The sequence below is a fragment of the Anguilla rostrata genome, chromosome 1, assembly GCF_018555375.3.
Source record: "Anguilla rostrata isolate EN2019 chromosome 1, ASM1855537v3, whole genome shotgun sequence".
NCBI classification, from domain to species: domain Eukaryota; kingdom Metazoa; phylum Chordata; class Actinopteri; order Anguilliformes; family Anguillidae; genus Anguilla; species Anguilla rostrata.
In genome coordinates, this window is record NC_057933.1 from 85,099,549 (window position 1) to 85,124,780 (window position 25,232).

At 43.2% G+C, this 25,232-nt stretch overlaps 2 protein-coding genes, 1 long non-coding RNA gene and 6 other non-coding genes across 9 annotated transcripts in view; 7 read left to right on the forward strand and 2 right to left on the reverse strand.

The window, feature by feature from the left end:
* The window catches only part of LOC135249247 (pumilio homolog 1-like), an 18,983-nt gene extending 14,524 nt beyond the window's left edge, over positions 1 to 4,459 (reverse strand). Inside the window, exons 1-3 of the mRNA XM_064324725.1 lie at positions 4,168 to 4,459; positions 1,224 to 1,534; positions 1,044 to 1,112 (exon numbers count right to left, since the gene is read on the reverse strand). Coding sequence (XP_064180795.1) covers positions 1,044 to 1,112; positions 1,224 to 1,534; positions 4,168 to 4,189 — 402 coding nt within the window. The 5' untranslated portion in view covers positions 4,190 to 4,459. The remainder of the gene's footprint in view (positions 1 to 1,043; positions 1,113 to 1,223; positions 1,535 to 4,167) is intronic.
* A 1,682-nt stretch (positions 4,460 to 6,141) lies between these two features.
* On the forward strand, positions 6,142 to 6,213 carry trnaa-ugc (transfer RNA alanine (anticodon UGC)). Its single transcript has one exon. It is a non-coding gene; the product is annotated as a tRNA-Ala (tRNA).
* A 476-nt stretch (positions 6,214 to 6,689) lies between these two features.
* trnaa-ugc (transfer RNA alanine (anticodon UGC)) lies at positions 6,690 to 6,761 on the forward strand. Its single transcript has one exon. It is a non-coding gene; the product is annotated as a tRNA-Ala (tRNA).
* A 518-nt stretch (positions 6,762 to 7,279) lies between these two features.
* Positions 7,280 to 7,351, forward strand: trnaa-cgc (transfer RNA alanine (anticodon CGC)). Its single transcript has one exon. It is a non-coding gene; the product is annotated as a tRNA-Ala (tRNA).
* A 559-nt stretch (positions 7,352 to 7,910) lies between these two features.
* Positions 7,911 to 7,982, forward strand: trnaa-ugc (transfer RNA alanine (anticodon UGC)). Its single transcript has one exon. It is a non-coding gene; the product is annotated as a tRNA-Ala (tRNA).
* Positions 7,983 to 8,800: 818 nt separating this feature from the next.
* Positions 8,801 to 8,872, forward strand: trnaa-cgc (transfer RNA alanine (anticodon CGC)). Its single transcript has one exon. It is a non-coding gene; the product is annotated as a tRNA-Ala (tRNA).
* Positions 8,873 to 9,194: 322 nt separating this feature from the next.
* On the forward strand, positions 9,195 to 9,266 carry trnaa-ugc (transfer RNA alanine (anticodon UGC)). The gene has a single exon. It is a non-coding gene; the product is annotated as a tRNA-Ala (tRNA).
* Positions 9,267 to 11,383: 2,117 nt separating this feature from the next.
* On the forward strand, positions 11,384 to 14,559 carry LOC135238591 (uncharacterized). Its single transcript, XM_064306651.1, has 5 exons — positions 11,384 to 11,495; positions 11,859 to 12,173; positions 12,482 to 12,736; positions 13,257 to 13,386; positions 14,044 to 14,559. Exons 1-5 carry the CDS (start codon positions 11,459 to 11,461, stop codon positions 14,051 to 14,053), a joined length of 747 nt encoding a protein of 248 aa, XP_064162721.1. The 5' UTR covers positions 11,384 to 11,458; the 3' UTR covers positions 14,054 to 14,559.
* A 582-nt stretch (positions 14,560 to 15,141) lies between these two features.
* LOC135238598 (uncharacterized) lies at positions 15,142 to 23,477 on the reverse strand. Its single transcript, XR_010325154.1, has 5 exons — positions 23,344 to 23,477; positions 21,979 to 22,284; positions 20,069 to 20,194; positions 18,828 to 18,874; positions 15,142 to 16,427 (listed from the first exon to the last, which is right to left on the reverse strand). It is a non-coding gene; the product is annotated as an uncharacterized LOC135238598 (long non-coding RNA).
* Between the last annotated feature and the right edge of the window lie 1,755 nt (positions 23,478 to 25,232).

Consider the following 25,232-nt stretch of genomic DNA (forward strand, 5'->3'; position numbering starts at 1 on the left):
GCTAGAGTTACACCCCTTTAAACTATACACTAGTTACACCCCTTTAAACTATACACACAGCTACACTAGAGTTACACCCCTTTAAACTATTCTGTAGAGTTACACCCTCTTAAACTATACACAGCTAGAGTTACACCCCTTTAAACTATACACATAGCTACACTAGAATTACACCCTTTAAACCTATACACACAGCTACACTAGAGTTACACCCCTTTAAACTATTCTGTAGAGTTACACCCTCTTAAACTATACACAGCTAGAGTTACACCCCTTTAAACTACACACACAGCTACACTAGTTACACCCCTTTAAACTATACACACAGCTACACTAGAGTTACACCCCTTTAAACTATTCTGTAGAGTTACACCCTCTTAAACTATACACAGCTAGAGTTACACCCCTTTAAACTACACACACAGCTACAGTAGTTACACCCCTTTAAACTGCACACACAGCTACACTAGAGTTACACCCCTTTAAACTATACACACAGCTACACTAGAGTTACACCCCTTTAAACTATACACACAGCTAGAGTTACACCCCTTTAAACTACACACACAGCTACACTAGAGTTACACCCCTTTAAACTATACACTAGAGTTACACCCCTTTAAGCTATACACACAGCTAGAGTTACATCCCTTTAAACTATACACACAGCTACACTAGATTTACACCCCTTTAAACTATACACTAGAGTTACACCCCTTTAAATTATACACACAGCTACACTAGAGTTACACCCCTTTAAACTATACACTAGAGTTACACCCCTTTAAGCTATACACTAGAGTTACACCCCTTTAAGCTATACACACAGCTACACTAGAGTTACACCCCTTTAAACTATACACTAGAGTTACACCCCTTTAAATTATACACACAGTTACACTAGAGTTACACCCCTTTAAACTATACACTAGAGTTACACCCCTTTAAGCTATACACACAGCTACACTAGAGTTACACCCCTTTAAGCTATACACACAGTTACAGTACAGGTACAGTCCCTGTAATCCAGTTCCACTCCTCACCTCCCCCATGGCTCTCCCCTCTAGTGCCAGTGCCTGGAAGTCATGGTTCAGCTCATCCATTGACCGCACCTGAGGACCACAGGTACAGCCCTGAGTCAACCCCACAATCAGACACACACCTATTTCGTGTGGGTGTGGTCAGACTCCCCTGGCTGTGGGAGTGGGTGTGGTCAGACTCACCTGGCTGTCGGAGTGGGTGTGGTCGCCGGTGGGCCAGCGCTGTTTCCCACACAGCTGCTCCCCATGCTGACGCTGGAAGAAGTAGTCCACCATGGCGTCGTCCTGGGAACGCCCCGCCCCTCCTGCCTGGCCAGGTGGGGCGGACTGTGGGGCGTGGCCCACCTGGGGGGCGCCCGATCCTGCTGTCAGCACCACGGGCATGCTGGGAAGGCTGGCGTCGAGGGGGGGCTGTTTCAGGTGGGGGCTGAAAGAGTCTTGCCAGAGCACAGCTTTCCTCTTCAACACACAGGCAACGCTCATTCCCCCTGCACCTGTAACACAGAGCACCTGTTACACACACAGGCAACGCTCATTCCCCCTGCACCTGTAACACAGAGCACCTGTTACACACACAGGTAACGCTCATTCCCCCTGCACCTGTAACACAGAGCACCTGTTACACGCACAGGTAACGCTCATTCCCCCTGCACCTGTAACACAGAGCACCTGCTACACACACAGGTAACGCTCATTCCCCCTGCACCTGTAACACAGAGCACCTGTTACACGCACAGGTAACGCTCATTCCCCCTGCACCTGTAACACAGAGCACCTGCTACACACACGCATGCACACAGGGGGGCTGCTAAATTCATGCCCCCCTGACAGTGTGGAAGCGATAGGTTTGAATGTGCACTGAAGTACCAGCCTCTTATAGCCACCATAAACACCACACCTAAACACACACACACACACACACACACACACACACACAGGCATGCACGTGCACACACACACACACACACACACACACACAGGCATGCACGTGTACACACACACAAAATGGTGGCATGCACACACAAGCAGGAATGCACACACAAACCTACACACGCATTTACAGCTTATGAAAGTGAATCAGGTGCTTAGTTTAAAAAAAACAGAACCAACAACAGTATCATTTCACAGATTTGGTGAGGGGTACCCTTTAATGATAGAGACTTGTATCCTCCAATATGACAGCTTTAAAACACAAAAGTAGGTAATGACACCTCCCTCTGTAAGCACAGCCATCACTGTCCTTCCCTGGGAAACAGCACTGTCCGTCCCTGAGAAACAGCACTGTCCTTCCCTAAGAAACCGCGCTGTCCTGCCCTGGGAAACAGCACCGTCCTTCCCTGAGAAACAGCGCTGTCCTTCCCTGAGAAACCGCACTGTCCTTCCCTGAGAAACCGCACTGTCCTTCCCTGAGAAACCGCGCTGTCCTTCCCTGAGAAACCGCGCTGTCCTTCCCTGAGAAACCGTGCTGTCCTTCCCTGGAAAAAAGCACTGGCGCAGCTAATGAAAACAGCATGGTCTGTACCTGCACACAAACACAAGGACCTGGACACAGAGGTAATGCCACTGTGAGAGAGTGTGTGAGTGCGAGTGTGTGCGTATGCATCATTCCGTACAGGGGCACTGGCCTGGGGCATAATTCTGTACAAAGGTACTGGGCATCCTTCCATGCAGGGGCAGTGGAACACTGGCGGTATGTGTGACACTGGTGTTAAAGCCACACCCAAAAACCCCAACATGTAACTGAGTGTCACATGGGATCAAATCACCATGGGGACATCCCCCAAGCCTCTGGCCAAAACACACCCTTCACCCCCGATCCACACTGGCCTGGCATGCCTTACTGGAGTCCTCCATCATTCAGAAAACTCACCATAACAGCAAAAGCAACATCTGCTCATACAGAACCGATCCAGTTCACACCAAACACCTCACCCTACAGGCTTCACAACATCACGACTGTTCAACTCTGACTTCAGGTGCAGTAAGAAGGCTGCCACAGGCCAACCGCAGTTTGCAGGATTTGCACAAAACATTCAATCATCCACCACTGACTCAGCCATTCCCAGTCCTGGCAGGCACTGGTCCAGACCACTCAGTCTCTGTTAAAGGCGAACTGTACCTTTAAAATATGTACCAGCAACAAGTGAAAGAAACAAACCCAATTGACACAATTCCTGCGCATACACCCACACAGACGCATGTGCACGTACACACACGCACGCACGCACGCACGCACGCACGGCCATGCGCGTACCCACACACACACACACATACTGCTTAGAGCACACCAGCACACAAACCCTCTGTGCACTTTACACTCCTTACACCCTCTGCACCCTGGGTAGGCAAACACAAACACGTGATAACCACGGAGAGAAGACCCCGTCCATGTCACACAGTGCAAGTACTGCACACAAACCCAGCGCAGCTCAATATCCAGGTGATCAGAGAGGAGACGCCACAGGTTCCCTTCTCACGACATAGCCAATGACATCGCCGACACGGCAGAGGCTTACAGATATACTGCAAACTCAAGCGGGACTGAGCGAGTACCATTAGCGAAACGGGAATGCCCGGCTTGTCACATGAAGCATGCATTAAGTGTGTCAGCTCGTCATGACCATCCGAGTATGGGGTCTTTAACGCCACCCTCAACCCCGCGGTAAGGAGCTCATGTTCAGTGCCAAGACCGCTCACAAGAAACTCCCCCAGTAAGTCCAACCGCTCATCCAGCTTCCACACCAGCATGTTTCATACACTCCATACCCCGCAACCTTACCAACAACACAAGGCTACGAATTGCACAGTCTAAATCAAAATAAAAGTTTAATGACAACAAAGCTAGCAATACAGATAAGGCTGCTGTCGTCCAGCAGACTAGCGAGCAAAAAGACAAGCAACATAACTACGAACCGAACACAAACAGCGCAGCAAAATATAACTGCAGTCAGCGCGGAACCTGCTCTTTTTACCCGTTTTCCCCGAGAGAAGGACACAGTGTGAAGCCGGTGAGCGTTGTCGTTGCTGTGTTAAGAAGCTAACTGGCTAACCAGCTATCATCACACGGCCTGGATTTGATGCACAACACAGCCAGTCAGCGGAGGGGCAAAGCCATCGATAAACTCACAAAGCCTGTCAGAACAATGCATGGCCGAGCAGTGTCTTACAGCGCGCAGGCGGACAAATTGAGCCGCACTGCCAGGCGCGTATGCCCGCGGTCGGGCACAGCGGGGACAGGGCCAAGCGCTTTCGCAAATGCCAGCAGGAGCTGCTATGGGCACCGCTCTGCTGCCGGTCTGCTGCAGCAGCAGCAGCAACAGAGGCCCCGGACCGTCTGACAGGAAGACGGGATCGAGAGAGGAGGAAGAGACGAGAGAACAGGAACAATGGATGAAAAATATTCTAAATAATATAAAGAATCCGCATATAGTGACATCGCTTGGAGCACACGTCCCTTTGCGGATCAAAACCCACATCCAACTACAGCCGGACACTCAACTTACAGGCAGAGGAGGATGGATGGCAACGGATTTCAGCCCCAAAACTCTCCAGCTCCGGGAGCTTTCATTCCGACAACATGGCGGCTAGGGCTGGCGGCCGCGCTGCATGCCGGTAGTCTTGAATCACGATAGAAATCAGCTCACATAACTGTAGTGCTTAATTTCAGTTTCTTTCTTTTATTTATTAATGTTTGAAGTATTTTTAGATTTTAGTTTGTTTTATTTCTCTGTGTCTGGTACATATTCGTCATTACCATTGCGTCACATGAAGAGCTTTATTGGGGAAAATTTAACAGGAGAACTCAGTTTAGGTATCGCAGTGATTATTATCATAAGTAATAGCAAGCACCTTTAATCTCGAATCATGTGCTTGATATTACTTATGATAACGAACAGCCAAATAGGTCGTGAAAACTTGACAGGAAAAACTAAATGTCTAAAATTCAATCAAACACATTATGAAACAAGATGAGCAATATTCACAGGGAGAAGTAAGGCCTGGATATTGGTTTATAAGCACAGGTAAATTACACACATGCATTTGGAGCTATGTTACAGACCTCTCTGTCTTATCCCCCTTCCTCCTTACTAGTTCATCTACTTTCTGAACATTTTTCCATGTGTTGGAATGTGTGGGTAGTTTTGCAAAGTGCATAAATAAATCTAAGATTAGAATGAATTAAATTGAGATTTTAAAAAAAAGATATTTTAAAAAAAGTGTTTGTTTTTTTGTGTGTGGATTAACTGTGAGTGGAGCGATCATATAAGTAATCTAAGGATGCAGTTCAGTGGTTGAGGTATTTGGCCATTGCACAGAATCAGCTATATGTATGAGGTACTGGGCTCAATCCCCAGAATCTCCAGTAGCTTTAGTTTGCCCTTCTCCCAAGTTTGGGATATCATACAGCCTTAAGGCTTTCTGCTTTACCTCTATCAACACCAATACTGCCTGTAAGTCGATGATATAATAGCCATACTTTAAGGCAGGAATGTCCAGTCTTATCTGAAAGGGGCTGGCGTGAGTGCAGTGTAGAGACCTGGTTCTACTTACCAAGGTCTTAAGATCGCAGTTAATTAGTTGAATCAGGGGCCATAGTGCTGGGCTAAAGAAAAAACTTGCACCCACACTGGCCCTCTTTAGATAAGCTTGGACACCCATGCTTTACGGCAGTGTTTCCCAACCCTGGTCCTGGGGAACAACTGTGTTTGCTGGTTTTTCTTCTAATTTTTTAAAAATTAGATACTAATTGCTTTATATTTGACTTTTTAAAAACATCTATTGAAGAAAGAATTATCCTCTTGAAGCCACACTGTGCCGGAAATAGCTGGAGTTCACTGACAGCAAATGGCAAAAAGCCAAACCTCTGTTGTGCTGAAGTTTAACCACACAATTATGGTGGAAGCCATATTCAGCCACCTTAACTGATTAAGAGATTGACTACGACAGAAGCCTGCGTATACAGAGGTACCCAGTACCCGCTTACACCCGCTCATTGCTGCTTCCGGGTGTATATGTGTACGTATGTATATATATGTGTATATATATATAATGTTTGTTGCCTGTGAATGGAAAATGTTTTGCTCAATAGGACATGATGGGTGGGGATGTAGCTCAGTGGTAGAGCGCATGCTTTGCATGTATGAGGTCCAGGGTTCGATCCCCTGCATCTCCAGTGATGCTTTAGTTTGCCCCTCTCCCATGATGTTATTTAAGGCTTTGTCCTTCACTTCTATCACCACCTCTACTGCCTGGAAATCCATAAAATAATCACCTTATTCACTTACTTTAAGGCAGGAATGTCCAGTCTTATCTGAAAGGGGCTGGCGTGAGTGCAGTGTAGACACCTGGTTCTACTTACCAAGGTATTAAGACCGTTTTAGTTAATTAGTTGAATCAGTGCTGCAGTGTTGTAGAGCTGGGCTAAAGAAAAAACTTGCACCCACACTGGCCCTCTTTAGATAAGCTTGGACACCAATGCTTTACGGCAGTGTTTCCCAACCCTGGTCCTGGGGAACAACTGTGTTTGCTGGTTTTTCTTCTAGTTTTTTAAAATGAGATACTAATAGCGCATTTTTTGACTTTTTAAAATCTGTATATTGTGCATTGCCTGTAAATGGAAAATGTTTTGCTCACCAGCAGATGATGGTTGGGGATGTAGCTCAGTGGTAGAGCGCATGCTTTGCATGTATGAGGTACCGGGTTCGATCCCCACCATCTCCAAGTGCTGCTTTTCTGCTGCCCTTCTCTTGTCTCCATGCAATGGAACAGTTTCTAGGCACCATAAAGGACCATAATGCCTGCCATTAGCCGATGAAGTTTAAAATGGGACCTGCAACAACATAGGTGATAACTACCAGGTAGTCCTATTGAAATTAAATTTGGTTTTCATGTTTAAGGGTGGCTCCCCAATATATAGCTGTAGGTATATTCAAATCTATGAATAGGGGGCACTACAAATCAAAAACTATCTCAGAAGTCAAATGAAAGAACAAAATGAAAGCAAGCACACACGATCTGGGTACTCATGTTATTTGAAATATGAAGTTTGGCAGGAATTCATCAAATTACAATAAAAACATCTTCCTTTACCATTACCATCACCTCTTCTGCCTGGAAATCCATAAAATAATAATATAACTTTAACGTCTGAAACCCACTCATTGCTGTTTGCGGGTGCATTGATATCATTTTTTCACTGCCTGTGAATGGATTGCATCCCCATTGACCCTGCATGTGTGGGGGATGTAGCTCAGTGGTAGAGCGCATGCTTCGCATGTATGAGGTCCTGGGTTCAATCCCCAGCATCTCCAACAGCTTTAATTTGCCCCTCCCCCAAGATTTGGATATTATACAGCCTTACGGCTTTGTGCTTTACCTCTATCACCTCTAATAGCTATATGTGCTCTTTAAAAAAATCCCATATTCTCATCGCGGATGTGTAAACCGGTCAGACCCACTTATATTTCATTTACTGTGTGGTCTGTACTATATGGCAAATAATTCCAACTGAAAAATAGATTCAATCACAAACTGACATCCGTTGGCTCTCATTCGCTCAGAGTGTGGAAACCTGAAGCCATCTGTGTGAAATGAATGGAGTTCACTGACAGCAAATGGCAAAAAGCCAAACCTCTGTTGTGCTGAAGTTTAACCACACAGTTATGGTGGAAGCCATATTCAGCCACCTTAACTGATTAAGAGATTGACTATGACAGAAGCCTGCGTATACAGAGGTACCCAGTACCCGCTTACACCCGCTCACTGCTGCTTCCGGGTGTCTATGTGTATGTATGTATATATATGTATATATATATATATTGTTCGTTGCCTGTGAATGGAAAATGTTTTGCTCAAGAGGACATGATGGGTGGGGATGTAGCTCAGTGGTAGAGCGCATGCTTTGCATGTATGAGGTCCAGGGTTCGATCCCCTGCATCTCCAGTGCTGCTTTTCTGCAGTGCTCCTCCTCTCTAATGCAGTGACACAGTTTTTTGGTCAAAATGAGGAGCACCATCAGGGAACATTGACTCTCAGCTCTTCTCTGCCTTGGTGGTGTGATGTAAAGTACAGCTGCTGCAGTATCTGTTCTAATGAAGAGCTTACTGATACCTTCATACCATGAAGGTCATGGGTATCGCTGCAATCAAATAATCAATACCTCCTACAGTATATGACCAATGTTCACAATTTAACTACTTAGGTCATTCTATATAGATTTTCCACCATTGTGTTTTTAAAAAAAAAATTCATTAAGGTTTTTTTTTTGCTTGAGAACCAATTTGCACCCAAATTGCTCTGCATGTTTCATGGGTTCATTAACCACTGAACTTTAAAATGGGCAGGACCTACAACACAATATGCGATAACTATCCAGTGCTTTCACCTATGGTAATTAAATATATTTGGTATGCATGCTAAAGGATAGAAAGTAATATAACACGAGGTATATTCACATCAACCAATAGGGGGCAGTACAAAAACTAAAAAACTTTTATCTCAGAAAACAAATGATGAAATGAAATGAGACCAAGCACACGCGATCTGGGGACTCATGTTATTTGAAATATTAAGTTTGGCAGGAATTCATCAAATTACAATAAAAACATCTTCCTTTACCATTACCATCACCTCTTCTGCCTGGAAATCCATAAAATAATAATATAACTTTAATGTCTGAAACCCACTCATTGCTGTTTGTGGGTGTATTGATATCTTTTTTCACTGCCTGTGGAAAATGTTTTGCACACAAGCTCACGGGAGGGGATGTAGCTCAGTGGTAGAGCGCATGCTTCGCATGTATGAAGTCCTGGGTTCAATCCCCAGAATCTCCATGGTTCTGTGAATTTATCTTTTGCCCATTGCCTGTATTCATCTATGCTGCTGAAGTACCATGTTAGTTTGATAGGAGCACCAAACCAGTGGTGAACATTGATGAGGCACAGCTGCCCAACCCTGTTCCTGCTGGCCTACGATCCCGTAGGTTTTCATTTCAACCCTAATTTGACGCACCTGTTTCTACTAATTCGCAGCTCAACAAGGTTGTATATGTGCTGCTTCCGGGTGTATATATGTATGTATGTATATATATGTATATATATATATTGTTCGTTGCCTGTGAATGGAAAATGTTTTGCTCAAGAGGACATGATGGGTGGGGTTGTAGCTCAGTGGTAGAGCGCATGCTTTGCATGTATGAGGTCTAGGGTTCGATCCCCTACATCTCCAGTGCTGCTTTTCTGCAGTGCTCCTCCACTCTAATGCAGTGGAATAGATCCTGGGTATAAATGAGGAGCACCATCAGGGAACATTGACTCTCAGCTCTTTTCTGCCTTGGTGGTGTGATAGCACAGCTGCTGCAGTATCTGTTCCAGTGCAGAGGTAGATTACACTACTCTAGTAAACCTTGGCCAATCAGTACCCAATAAAAGGTAAGTGATATGCAGGAGCTAACCACAGCACCACTGGGTAATCGTGAATATCCCCATGCACACACCTTATTGACACCCACGATGCTTCCACCAATGCCTTGAGCCAAACCAAACTTTGGTGAATCATGGTTTGTTTACACCCTGAATCCAGCAAAGCCTGTCCTGTACCCCCTTGAATCCATACCGGTATCGGGTACATCCCCTCCTGACCTCGTACAAAAGTGCATACCATGGTCATTGGACAACTACAATACACAGGTTCGATAAGGTACAATACTCATTTTGTACAGCTATTTATAGCCAAGAGCACAGTTCAGTTCACGCAGTGAACATTATTCTGACCTAACTTATGCCAAGCCAAACTAGGGAGAAGAACAAGCTACAATATTAGGACAAATACAAATTACTGAAAAGTGCTGGAATTGGGGTACATGTAACATGAGTGTCATGAAAGAGGGGATTTAATGTGAAATTATTCACAGAGTGGTGGCAGTTAGTCCAGGTATAGTCTGAAGAGATGCGTCTTCAGACCACGGCAGAGATGGGTAGTGAGGGAGAGGTTCGAAGAGGGACGGGGAGTTCGTTCCACCACTGGGGAGCTAGGGTGGAGAAGCTCTGTGATCCCTTTACTCAGGTGGGAGGGGGTACAATGCGCCCTGCTGCCGCAGAGCGGAGTGGTCGAGCAGGGGTATAGAACTGAATCATGTCCTGTAAGTAGACGGGGGCCGTCCTGTTGGCTGCAGTGTAAGCGAGGGTCAGGGAACCTGATCCTGGCAGCGACCGGTAATGGCCGTCCTGCCCAGGCGCTTGAGGAGATCTCTGGGTGTCCGGCGCTGCAAGCACTGAGACTGGGGACTGTGGGGGGATAAGGTAGGGAGAGGAGGCGGGGGCAGGTGCTGGTGAACGAGGTAGGAGGGCGCTGAGGTGATCCTCCGCCAGGGCAACGGCAGCATCCAGCGAGTTTGTGTCTATGGCAGCACACCCAGTGGGCAGTGGCTGTCGGCAGGCTTAGCACAAACTGCTCAAGCATTACATGACATTATGTAACATTACATTACATTACATTACATTACGTTACGTTACATTACATTACATTACATTATGTTACATTACATTAAATTACATTACATTAAATTACATTACATTACATTACGTGCATCTAGCAGACGCTCTTATCCAGAGTGACTTACGCAAGTTTTTAACAGCATGGATTCATTGTAATGTCAAGATGAGTGTGCAGTAGATATACTCTGCCCATAATGGGAACTATATGTAAATTGCATAGGTGTTACTTGTATGGATGAACAGAGGATGAAAAACACGCCCTGTTTTAGCTTTACCAGTGGAGAGCAGTGGAGCCACAGTCAGCCCTTGCTCGGTACATATTCCATCTGATACCGAAGTGAAACCTTTTTTTGTGAATACATTTATAATTCAAAAAATGTGTTATTTTGGTTGATTCCATAGAATCGTTGATAAAGTACAATATTTTCAACTAACAATGTATCTCAGCAATGATGTTATTTGTTCTCTTTCTCATTTCCCAGGTTTCTGTTGTAATATGGATAGGTTAAATTAATGGTCATATAATAACAAAAAAGCTAATATATAATATATGATGAGTAATATACAAAGCAGTCACTTTACAATGGACATGTATTAACAAGTATAAATGTATAGATCTAGAATGCTTTTACAGCACTTGCTCTTTAAGGAGTTTACATGTAAAGTCCATAATGGTCATTCTCAGCTATGCAATACTGTGGTGATATGCACAGAAACTGAAATACAAACAGGAGGTAGTCAGCCACACTGCAGCCTCTGCAATCTTCACCTGAGATAAACTTCCTGTGTGAAGCTTGTGAGCTAGCACAAGCTGAGAAAGGGAAATAACTCCTACCACACACACACACACACACACACATACACACATACACACACACACCTTAACTGCTACAGAGGAAGTCACTGATCTCTCTCATACTGAAAATGCTCATCCTGTTGGTGTCCACACTGCTGTCCTCAGGTACAGTGCACTTCATCTATTTATAATGTGCATTTATATAATAGGTCACTTGCTTCTTATTTTGTGTGGTTCATTCCTCTTTATCACCTTCGTCACCTGCAAAGCAACACTTGCTTCCATCTTTTTGATTTCTGTCTATAGGCACATTTATTTGGTTGGCATTTTATACTTAGTAAAGATTCATTCATTTGGTCAACTCCAGGAGCATTGAATAGGCACTGGCATAACAGGAATAGAACATAATGTGCAATAATATCTTGTAACTGTATGCTTGCATTTAATGGTACAATGTGTGGCATATAGTATCTGCAGAACAGCGCTTGTTTGAAAGTTTTAAAATGAACATTTTGTGTTTCTTTCCAGTTTCCAGAGCTGAGGAGTCTTTGTTTGTGCGTGAGGGAGGCTCTGTTCGTCTGGATGTGCAGGGATATGAAGAATTACAGTTTCTCGACTTTCTGTGGTTTGTTAATGGCTCTACAGCTGTACTGGAATACATTCCTCAGTTTAAAGATCTGACAACATTTGGAGATTATAAAACCAGGACAGAATTTGATGAGAAGAACTTCTCTCTGCTGCTGAAGAACATGCAGGAGAGACACAGTGGGATCTACACAGCAACGATAATTAACCATAAAGGACAACAAAGAGATGTTGCTACCTACAGGATAACAGTTCAAGGTAGGAATAATACAGTTTTACAATCTGTGTGTACAACACAAACAAATGGGTGCAGGAAAGATACGGGTGTAGAATAAATCGACATTAATGCATTTAAATAATAGTGTAATTCTGTAGATAAATGTGACTTCTGAGATTATCATGAGATTATATTACATGACGTGATTTCTGAGATTATTATAACATGATAACATTTGAATATACAGGATTATTATGACATAACATGATATGATGTATGAGATCACTATGAGTCTATATGATGGAATGTGCCACAGCTTTAGCCCTGTGGATTGGTTGTTGTTTTGCAGTGGCCCCGCCCACACCCCAGGTGGAAGTGGCGTTACTCTCCTCTGCAAGAGGGTTCTGTAACGTGTCAGTGAACTGCTCTGCTGAAGACACCTGGGCCAGCTACACCTGTGACCACGCCCACTGCACACAGGTAGCAAATACAACCTCGCTGACAGGAGTCAACATCACCGCTACGGCAACCAACGGGACCGTCCACTGCCACAGCAGTAACCGGGTCGACACAGAGACGCGGTCAGAATCCACAAAGGACCTCTGTAAGTCATGTAGTCTGTCTGTGGATAATGCCTGCAAGTCTGTTTGCAAATATTGTGTCTGTATACATTATCTGTCTGACATGTATATGCTTCTCAGGCATCTGTGGTTCTGTCAGTTGGCTGTAGGCAGTAGTGTTCACCATGGGATATCATTGTGGTGCTTATTCTTTGTAATGTTTCCTGCTTGTGTATGTGTGTGTTTGTGTATGAATGTATTTGTGTGTATGAATGATTGAGAGTGCATGAGTGTATACATGTGTGTGCTTTAACGTGTGTATGCAAAAATGTGTGTGTACTTGTGTGTGTGCATATATGTTTGTGTGTAGCATCAGTTGTCTCTGTAGGGTATTGTGTCATTTCTTGCTGGTTCAGTTTTGTCCTGTAACACCTCCTCTCACTGAGTGTGTGTGTGTGTGCACGTGTGCATGTGCAAGTGCTTATTTGTTCATTTGCATGTGTGATAGTGTGTAACAGTAGCTGTCTCTGTGGGGTCCTGTGTGATGTTATTTATTTCCTGTAGGTCCAGTTCCTCCAGTAACACCATCTCCTGGTCTCTCGCTGTGTGCACTAAAGTCAGTGCTGTTCTCCCTGGGTCTGGTTGCCATGGTTTCAGCTGTCATCGCAGTTAATGTCAGAGAGAGGTGCTGCAGGTCAGTCATGGTCATTCCTGTGTTTACATCTCTCATCAGCAGTGAGCTTGAATCTGACACACTCAGTGACCTCTTAAAAAAGCATCCAAACACACTCACACACTCTACCCCATACTCACACACACTACCACACACTCACACCCTCCACCGCACACTCGCACACCCTACCCCTCTCTCACACACTCACACACTCCACTACGCTCTACCCCTCTCACGCACTCACACACTCCACCACACTCTACCCCTCTCTCACACACTCTACCGCTCTCTAACACACACACACTCTACCCCTCTCTCTCACACTCTACCACACACTCACACACTCTACCTCACACTCACTACCACGCAGTTGCTGCACACCGTGCTGGCACAGTCAATAACCTCTTTAAAACATCAAAAAGGACTGACAAACTCAACCGCTACCACTTTGAAAAATGTCAAACGGTTGACTGTCACACTGTATTGCACAATCACACACTACACCACACACTCCCACACTGTATTGCACAATCACACACTACACCACACACTCCCACACTGTAATGCACAATCATACACTACACCACACACTCCCACACTGTAATGCACGGTGTTGTTTCTTGTGAATTTTGGATACGGTTCTGGGGCTAAAGTTCTTTATTTCTGTTGTTTTTTCAGAGATCACTAAGGACTGAGAGGACTGAGCATAAATCTGTTGGGGAAAGGGAGGGGGGAATTCATATCTGAAATAACTGTGTGTGTGTATTAAAATTGAGGAAATGAGAACTGTTACACTGCCCTATTTCTATCAGGCATAAAACTATGAGCTAAAACTCATGAATGCATGTAAAGAAAGTAATCCTACCAATGCAGTGCAGAACATATTTAAAATATGTTTAAAAAAAAAGATATGTTATCCAGGTCAGTATATTTGTGATTACACCCTTTAGAAAATGATAATTACAATGATCATAGTGCTGCAAAGCATGTCAACCAGATGAGTGTTATTTTCACACACCCACACACACACAGAGACCTCAACCACCCCAGCCAATCGTTGGAAGGGAAAACACATGCACTGATTCAAATTAGGGGTAAGCACAAAAGGTTGTGAAAGCATTGCTGTGGTTCATTGTAAGAATTGTTAGGTGCTGTGTGATCTTAACTGTATTTTAAAGTGTTTTTGGATTTGTATGTGTTTTTGGGTTATGTATTTTACATGAATCCATGCCATAGATAATTTTTGGTCATGTGATGGTGTTACGGCTCAAGACTGCAGAGTTACAATAACCGGCAGCCAGAACCAAGGCCAAACACATTTAAAACACCACAGCGTCCTTCTGCAAAAAAAGTAGGCCAATTAATTAAGACATGGTACAATCTGAAACACACAAACAGGGCAAAGCCAGCAGAACAGGCCTGTCTCTCTCAGACCAGAACCAGTCTGAGCTGTCTAAAAGTTAACCAGATAGTAATTCTGACCTCACTCACAATGAAGACGGGACAGAGAGAGTCAAAACAAAAAGGGAGAAAGGGGGAAGTGAGTCTTCCGGCCCACTGCTGCCTCACCCTGCCTGACTGAAAAGGTGAAAAAAAAAACAACCACTGACCACAGTGCCAACAAGCAGTGTTAAATGCCTTTAAATGAACCACAACCGAACTGTGCTCACGCATTGCCTGTGTATGCACCCGGGAGCAGCCAGCCAGCTAACGCTGCAGCCTATGAGGGAAAAGCAATATACACACAACACAAAGCACACTCGCATTACAGAAAACTATTACAGTAAAATTCTGTTTTATTAAAGAAATAACTAGGAGCACATAACAGATGGATAATAAAGTTTTCTGGATCTGAAGGAAAATCTTAATGCAGTGACATTTTAGTCTATTCTGTGCATCCAACAGTTTGGGGAAAGCCCTTTCCCATTTCCACACAAGAAAGCTTTTCCATATTTAATTTAATTTATCCAAGCTGATGCAAATCAAACATACAGGTAGAGTGGGGCCTCAGCAAAGAGGGGAGAAAAAGTATTAACAAATAAAAAGCAACAGAACATGTTAGCCTGACAATCTGTAGTTTTTACTTCATTAGTAGTTCACAGCACATAGTAGCTCATAATGAGGACATGGAACTATTTTTTAAAATAATAACATTTACATTACATTTATTTGGAAGACGCTTTTATGGGGCGACATAGCTCAGGAGGTAAGACCGATTGTCTGGCAGTCGGAGGGTTGCTGGTTCAAACCCCACCCTGGGCATGTCGAAGTGTCCTTGAGCAAGACACCTAACTCCTAACCCCTAACTGCTCTGGCGAATGAGAGGCATCAATTGTAAAGCGCTTTGGATAAAAGCGCTATACAAATGCAGTCCATTTACCATTTACCATTTATCCAAAGCGACGTACAAAAAAGTGCATTTCATGGTAAATGGACTGCATTTATATAGCGCTTTTATCCGGCCTGAGGGAACAGCAAGGCATCAGTCGCTTCATCACAGAAGTTTGAAATGACAGTCTGTCTCTCACTACAGGTCAACAGAAGGAAAACTCAAACAAATGGTTTATTAAAAAAGATTATCTAAATTACACACAACTATGTTCTCTAACTAACAACAGCAGAAACAAATCAAGTGAAGATACGCTTATCTGAATTGCGGGGTACGGCAGAAGCGACGACACAATCAGATGCACACACATAAATATATATATATGTTTTTCAGTTTATAAATAACTTCAGTACTGCTTCACATTACATTTACATCTGCATTACATTATAGACATTTAGCAGATGCTCTTATCCACAGCAACTTATACAACTATATTACACATTATTTACATTGCATCCATTTACACAGCTGGATATATACTGAAGCAATGCAGGTTAAGCACCTTGCTCAAGGGTACAATGGCAGTGTCCTATCTGGGAATTGATCCTCTGACCTTTAGGTTACAAGACCAACTCCTTACCCATTACACTACACTGCCGCCCGCTCGAATGTGACCTGCTTAACAGCCTCCGCCACAGAGCGCACTGCTGGCTGGAACCACTGCGTCTTGGACCTGCTGAGCAAAAGGAGAGAAGACAAATATCTTTTGTTATCTAGCAAAAGAAACCATCATAAACTACAGGAAGAACCCAATGTAACTAGAGAAACCAGTTTCCTTGAGTACAGTGAAGCAGCGACTACGATCTGCTGGTCTAAAATTATGTGTTTCTGCGAGAAAAAAAGCCTTTGCTAGCCTTAACAAGAAAAGACTCCAGTGGCCCAAACACCATCACCATTGGACCAAGAAAGACTGGGATAAGGTGGATACACATCCTTTTAGGCCAGCAGATCGTAGTCGCTGTTTCACGGTAGACTTCCAATAATTCATTTAATTGTGATTAAAGCCAAAGGAGTCTATATTGAGGAAAGTCATGTCTAAGATTATTTTTAAGTAAAACTCATATTTTTGTGTTATTGTAGGCAGAAACTAACAGAAAATGTTTGCACCTTGGTTTGTTATTAAATAAATGCACGTAGATTAAATTCTTCTCTACATAAAGTTATTTTTTTTATTTTTATTTTTAAACACAGGTGGCCTAATACTTTTAAACTGTATGTATGTATATGTATATATATATATATATATATATATATATATATATATATATATATATATATACACACATACACACACACGCGAGCACAAACTATATTTCCAAAAGTATGTGGACACCTGAACATCGCACCCATATGTACTTGTTGAACATCTCATTCCTAAACCATGGGCATTAATATAGTGTTGGACCCCCTTTGCAGCTGTAACAGCCTCCACTCTTCTGGGAAGGCATTCCATTAGAATGTGGAAGCAGGGATTTGCTTTCATTCACCCACAAGAGCATCAGTGAGGAGGAGGGCGTAAGGCCTGGCTCGCAGTCAACGTTCCAATTCATCCCAAAGGTGTTTGATGGGGTAGAGGTCAGGGCTCTGTGCAGGCCAGTCAAGTTCTTCTTCACCAAACACAGCAAACCATTTCTTTATGGACCTTACTTGCACACAAGTGCACTGTCATGCTGAAACAGGAAAGGGCCTTCCCCAAAAGTCGGAAGCCCACAATTCTCCAGAATGTCACTGTATGCTGTAGCATTAATATTTCCCTACACTGGAACTAAAGGACCTAGCCCAAACCATGAAAAAACAGCCACAGACCATTACTCCTCTTCCACCAGTTGGCACTGAGCACTTGGGCAAGTAGCGTTCTTCTGGCATTCCTCATAAACCCAGATTCATCCGTCAGACTTCCAGATATTGGAGTGCAATTCATCAGTCCAATGGCGGTGTGCTTTAGACCACTCCAGCTGACGCTTGGCATTGCGCATGGTGATCTCAGGCTTGTGCACAGCTGCCTGGCCATGGAAACCCATTTCATGAAGCTCTTGACAAACAGTTCTTGTGCTGACGTTGTTTCCAGAGGTAGCTTGGAACTCTGTAGTGAGTATTGCAACAGAGGATAGATGATTTTTATGTGCTTCAGCACTTGGCGATCCTGTTCTGTGAGCTTGTGTGGCCTACTGCTTCGTGGCTGAGCTGTTGTTGCTCCTATACGTTTCCACTTCAGAATAACAGCTCTCACAGTTGACCGGGACAGCTCTAGCAGGGGAAAGGAGGCATCCTATGACAGTGCGACATTGAAAGTCACTGAGCTCTTAGTACAACCCATTCAACTGCTAATGTTTGTCTATGGAGATTGCACAGCTGTATGCTTGATTTTATGCACCTGTTAGCAATGCGTGTGGCTGAAATAGCCAAAGCTACTAATTAGAAGGGTGTCCACATAATTTTGGAAATGTAGTGGTTATTACATAGTGTCTTCAATATTCACTGTATGACCAAAAGTATCTGGTCACCCCTTGGTCTGGGGCTGTTTTTCATGGTTTGAGCCGGGCCCCTTAGTTCCAGTGAAGGCAGACCTTAATGCTACAGAATACAATCTCATTCTAGACGACAGTTTGGGGAAGACCCTTTCCAGTTTCAGCATGACAATGCCCCCAAGCTCACAGTGAGGTCCATATAGAAATGGTTTTGTCGAGAACGGTGTGGAAGAATTTGACTGGCCTCAACCCCATCCAATACCTTTGGGATCAATTGGGAAGCTAACTGTGAGCCGGGCCTAATCACTAATCAATCACACGACCTCACTAATGCCCTTCTGGCTGAATGGAAGCAAATCGCTGCAGCAATGCTCCAACATCTAGTATAAAGCCTTCCAAGAGAAGTGGAGGTTGTTATAGTAAGGGTGGAACCAACTCCATATTAATGCCAGTAATTTCGGATGAGATGTTGGATATCAGGTGTCCACAAACTTTTGGCCATGTAGTGTGCGTATACACACACACACACACACACACGCAATTTGAATATTATGGATTCAAAAAAATTAACAGATGGATAGTTATAATGATCTGAATAATTTTACCTCAACGGAAGCATATTCAGCCTTGTACTTCATACGTATCTGGGACCCTGTGAGATTCAAACAAAGTTAATAATTCACTGGGTTTAACAGCGTATATCAGGGTTTATGAAAGAAAAGTTCAACCTGTACCCTTCCCATGGCTAACTGCTGAAGCTAAGCAGCCACACCACCTACCCTTAGCTTCAGCAGTTTAATACGAGAAGCGTACAGGGTGGTATGGCTGCTTAGCTTCAGCAGTTTAACATGAGAAGGGAACAGGGTGGTATGGCTGCTTAGCTTCAGCAGTTTAACATGAGAAGGGAACAGGGTGGTATGGCTGCTTAGCTTCAGCAGTTTAACATGAGAAGGGAACAGGGTGGTATGGCTGCTTAGCTTCAGCAGTTAGCCATGAGAAGGGTACAGGGTGGTATGGCTGCTTAGCTTCAGCAGTTTAACATGAGAAGGGAACAGGGTGGTATGGCTGCTTAGGTTCAGCAGTTAGCCATGAGAAGGGTACAGGGTGGTATGGCTGCTTAGCTTCAGCAGTTTAATATGAGAAGGGAACAGGGTGGTATGGCTGCTTAGCTTCAGCAGTTAGCCATGAGAAGGGTACAGGGTGGTATGGCTGCTTAGCTTCAGCAGTTTAACATGAGAAGGGAACAGGGTGGTATGGCTGCTTAGGTTCAGCAGTTAGCCATGAGAAGGGTACAGGGTGGTTTGGCTGCTTAGCTTCAGCAGTTTAATATGAGAAGGGAACAGGGTGGTATGGCTGCTTAGCTTCAGCAGTTTAATATGAGAAGGGAACAGGGTGGTATGGCTGCTTAGCTTCAGCAGTTTAATATGAGAAGGGAACAGGGTGGTATGGCTGCTTAGCTTCAGCAGTTTAACATGAGAAGGGTACAGGGTGGTATGGCTGCTTAGCTTCAGCAGTTTAACATGAGAAGGGAACAGGGTGGTATAGCTGCTTAGCTTCAGCAGTTAGCCATGAGAAGCGTACAGGGTGGTATGGCTGCTTAGCTTCAGCAGTTTAACATGAGAAGGGAACAGGGTGGTATGGCTGCTTAGCTTCAGCAGTTTAACATGAGAAGGGAACAGGGTGGTATGGCTGCTTAGCTTCAGCAGTTTAACATGAGAAGGGAACAGGGTGGTTTGGCTGCAGGAATAGCAAATATAATCTGGAAATACTGACTGAGCCCATTAATCACTCAGTGGGTGGCAGTGATTCACTTATCTATGCAATATTAAAACCTGATGTTCCTTACCTCCAGATATTATCCAGATAATGAAGATGATGATGCTGATGATGCTGATGATGCTGATGATGATGATGATGATGGCAAAGATACCAGGGCCAATAAACAGTTTGTTTGAGTTTTCCTTCTGTTGACCTGCAGTGAGAGACAGACAGTCATTTCAAACTTCTGTGATGAAGCGACTGATGCCTTGCTGTTCCCTCAGGCCGGAAACATACCCTACGTATATACACAAACGCGGACACTTCGAGCTGATTTCATCTGTCATTGCGTTCTAAAATGTGCCACGAAAATTCGTAACAACACAGGCGTGTTCAGCACCGCAGTGAGGGGTGCTACAGCGGGCGCTATGCTTTTTAAAACATTACATTACAGGCATTTAGCAGACGCTCTTATCCAGAGCAACGTTTTTTACATTGTATCCATTTATACAGTTGGATGTATGCTGAAGCCATGCAGGTTAAGTTCCTTGCTCAAGGGTACAACGGCAGTGTCCTACCCGGGATTCAAACCTATGACCATTCGGTTACAAGCCCAGTTCTTTACCCACTATGCTACACTGCCACCTCCTACACTTTTCCCCCTAGTTTGTAATGAATTCCACCCCAACTAGGCAGCTGTTTCATAGGTGACTTAGTTGATGCGCCTGTCTTAACGACTACTTGTATTTTTATTTATTTTTATTTTTCCATAGATTGCGTTGTTGCTGTTCTCGTTGTTAGTGTTAATCAGTTTAACCATCAGGGTCCAAGTTGAACTATGCGATTGTTCCCTGTACTTGGACCGGTACTTCTCTCTAGGGTTTTCGACACACTTGTTCCTGGTTATGGTTATACACTTTGTTGTACGTCGCTCTGGATAAGGGCGTCTGCCAAATGCCTGTAATGTAATGTAATGTAATCTTCCATCTACACTGTTACATTCCCCCATACCCGGTTTGCAATCAAGCTTCAAGCTATCCTGTCGAATGTGCGGGAGTACATGGTGTCTGGTTTTGTAAAATTCAATATCTGGCAACCCTACTGTGGGGCAGTGGGGGGTGGGGGCTCTCAAAATGCACACAAGAAAACCTAACTTGCTGTGTAAAATTCCCAGCGACATTTGCAGCTGTGAAGTGCGGCAGTGTAGCACAGTGGGTAAGGAACTGGGCTTGTAACTAAAAAGGTCATAGGTTCGATTCCCTGCTAGGACACTGCCGTTGTACCCTTGAGCAAGGTACTTAACCTGAATTGCTTCAGTATATATCCAGCTGTTATGGATGCAATGTAAATGCTATGTAAAAAAAGTTGTGTAAGTCGCTCTGGATAAGAGAGTCTGCTAAATGCCTGTAATGTAATGTAACACTTTGGCTGAACAACGTCAGGCTACATTTTTCTCAGTTGTTTCAGACGTGTTGCCTGGCCAATTGGATAATTGGTTAAGAATTAGATAATTGGCCAGGCTAATTGGACCCAGGAACAGGAGTGGCTGCACCTGTGCGTAGTGAGGTAATCACTGCGCACAGGTTAAATCTGCCATCCCCGCCCACACAGGGGAGCTTCGGTCATGACTGTGTTACACCTGCTCATTTTGGCTGTAAGATCTTGCCAAACCCTCGCAAATAAATCTGGACTGTTTTAACATCATCTCCCTGTGTCTCTGTGCTGGAGGGCCCCAAAGAAAGCCACTTCGGTGGCCTGTGGCAGGCGTGTTTGCCACAACATCATATCATGTTATGTCATAATAAATCCGTATATTTCACGTTATCATGTAATGTTATAATAATCTCAGAAATCACATGTAATATGATTTTATGATAATCGCTACAGAATTACACTATTATTTAAATGCATTAATGTTGATCTATTCTACACCCATATCTTTCCTGCACCCATTTGTTTGTGTTGTACACACAGACTGCAAAACTGTATTATTCCTACCTTGAACTGTGACCCATCTGGTAGCAACACATCTCTCTTTTCCTTCATTAAGTATCCATGCTGTGTAGTTCCCACTGTGTCTCTGTGACACGTTCTTCAGCAGCAGAGAGAAGTTCTTTTGATTAAATTCTGCTGTGGTATAGTCTTTAAATGGTATCAGACCTTTAGACTGAGAAAGGTATTTTACAAGTGCAGAGCCATTAAATTTCCAAGATAAAGTGTGAAACTGTAATTCTTCATATCCTGGCACATCCAGACGAGCAGTGCCTCCCTCAGACACATACAAAGGCTCCTCAGCTCTGGAAACTGGAAAAAAACATAAAATGTACATTTAAAAACTTTCAAACAAACACTGTTCTGCAGATACTATATGCCACACAACATACCATTAAAAAAGCACACCTATACAACACATTAAATAATTACAGTAAGCTACTGAAAATAATCCAAGTATTTAATATTTAAATATTTTACATTTACCATATATATATATATATATATATATATATATATATATATATATATATATATATATATATATATATATTATATATATATATATATAATGTGCTCCATAGTTCACTGACTAATTAAAAAAAACTATTCGAAAAAATATTACAGTATTTTGTGCTGGAAATGTGGTTACATTGCATAAAAATCATATTTGCAGTAACCTAGCACTGAAAAATGTTAGTCAACTGCCTAGCTAGGCTGTCTAATGTCTAGTTGTTGAGTAACAACCACCAATAACAACAAAAACATTTTCTCGCTAATGTATTCGTTGCTAGTTGTTCGTGATCGTTTCTTCCATCCACCTAGCTAGCTAACAAGATATAACTTTGAAGCCATTAGCTGGCTAATTAGCCAGACACTGTTTTTGTTGTTGGTTGTTACTCACTAGCTAGACATTAGACAGCCTAGCTAGGCTAGCTAAAACAGCTATAGACAGTGTTTTGTATGTGTGAGTAACTTGCCATTTTTGTACGTTGCAAACGTTTTTTATGAGATGAGATATTCCCTAACATAAAAAGGGAGCACGTGCTTTCAACAGCATCTGGCAGACTACAAGCGCAGGTCGCACTTCCCCACATTCCTGATATTACCGACGCCGAGGGAAGAGGCTATTTAAAAAATAAATCGTATTACAGCAAACAGACGTTGTACTCTGGCAAGTTAGCGATGTATATGTTGTTATTTGATTATACTGTAGCATTTACTACATTATTCAAGAAGAATAAACTGTCAAAATATGTTTTCAGAAAGATCGCTAATGTTTTCAATCGTACATTATCCATGATGGATTCCTAAATACATAAATAAATACATAGAGGCACGAAAAAGATGGACAATGTAAAAGTTCAGTACCTGTCATCGTAGAGAACACCACAGCAGTGAAGAACAGAGTTTTGCGAAGTTCCATTTTTTACTGAAACTCCAATCCGTTGTATTCACTAGTCAGAGAAACTGGGTTTTAAACAGACCGGCTTTCCAGGCACGCAAATCGAACATCGAGAGGGCATCTCAGTTTCGGTTGGCTGGTCGGGAGATTGTCGAGCCGGCGAGGCAGAGAAATTCAAACAGTTTATGGCTTTTTTTTTCGACTGTTAGGTGTGGACACTTCTGAAAGTTTTGCAAAACGAAGCTTTAGAATGTCGCCAGCAGTGTATGCGCGTGAGCCTGACAATACATTTCTCACAGAAAAGGTCGTTTGTTACCTTTTTTAGTTCATTACAGTGGTGATAGAAGTTACTACAATTAAGTGGTACTGTGCTGTTAGCCTTTATTGGTCGCTGTACAAGGTTAATGTGAAGTAGCTAGCACAATCTGACAGTACTAACCCATAAAAATGTACTTTGAATGGTACTTGGTCAATCGAACGGTAAATGTGAAAAACATTCGATTATAGTCAGCGGCACCGAAATTTTCTGTCACACCCTCGATAAACGGCAAAAGTCCCAGTAGAAGACTGAATTAAATCTTTAAGAGTTATATATTTTCTGAAACCTTATCGATTCCGCTTGGCCGTAGTGAGTGAAACTAGGCGATCTGAGCATATAGTCGCTATGTAAATTACGTCAGAAGGATTCAGCCTTGTTGTTTGCTACCTAAACTTCACAGCACACTCAAATCCCTTAGCATGCTTGTAGCATGAAGTGCCTACTTTCAAAATCCACTTAAACCATTCACAAATGACATGGGACTTTGAAGTTATAAGTCGGGATGTATCAAGTGTCCAGTGAAAATACTGACCTGGCTATCAGTCAGAATTCTGAGAACCAACTGCCATAAATGACCGCGTAAAATCAACCAGTAAGAGTTATTATGATGTCACTTGTTCAGAACCCCATAAATGTAAACAGTCGAATGTTCAGTGAAATCTATCGGTTTTCGGTGCCGTCGGAGTCCCGATCTTATCATTGATGGAATTTTGGGAAAATGCGAGCTAAAAGGCCACAAATCAGCCAATATATCACATTAATATTCCATATATGTACGATCGCTGTTCACAATACGTAAATTTAAGGCTAAACTGGTATTTTAATCACAATACTTATGTTAATTTCCGGAAATAAATTTTTCGATTGTCCTCTCTAAAAGGATTAGGATTTACCCTGAAGCCACACTATACGCGGCGACGGCTAATTAGCCAGATAGCCTAATGCCTTCAAAGTTATATCTGGTTAGCTAGCTAGATGGCTGGTAGAAACGAACAACTAGCAACTAATACATTAGGAAGATTTTTTTTGTTTGTTACTGTTTGTTGTTACTTACTATAGCTAGACATAAGACAGCCTAGCTAGGTGAAGCCACACTATACGCGGCCTCCATTCATTTTGAATGAGAGGTGGCGGCCAGACCCCGCAAGACATTTTGGGATTGCCGGCGGCGCGGCGGGAGCGCGGCGAGCCGCGGAGGAGATGGCAAAAATTCAACTTTGACCCCCTCGCCGCGTCGCGGTAACCAATCTGATTTGATCTAATGATCCGTCAAGTAAATTGTCCCTATTTTTTTTTTCTAATTTTAGTTCCACATGCGATTGTTCCACAATGGAGGACCTAACTCGTCATATCCGTATCGGGCTTCCCAACTTAATAAAATCTCCTACAGAGACATTGATAAGAGGAAGTAGCTGGAGAAAAGTCTCTGAAATTGTCGGTGGCTCTGCAATTTAGTTATCGCCGTTATCTACTATCACTGTCCAGTCTGAATAAAATTCATTTTTGCAGTAACCTAGCTCTGAAAAATGTTAATAA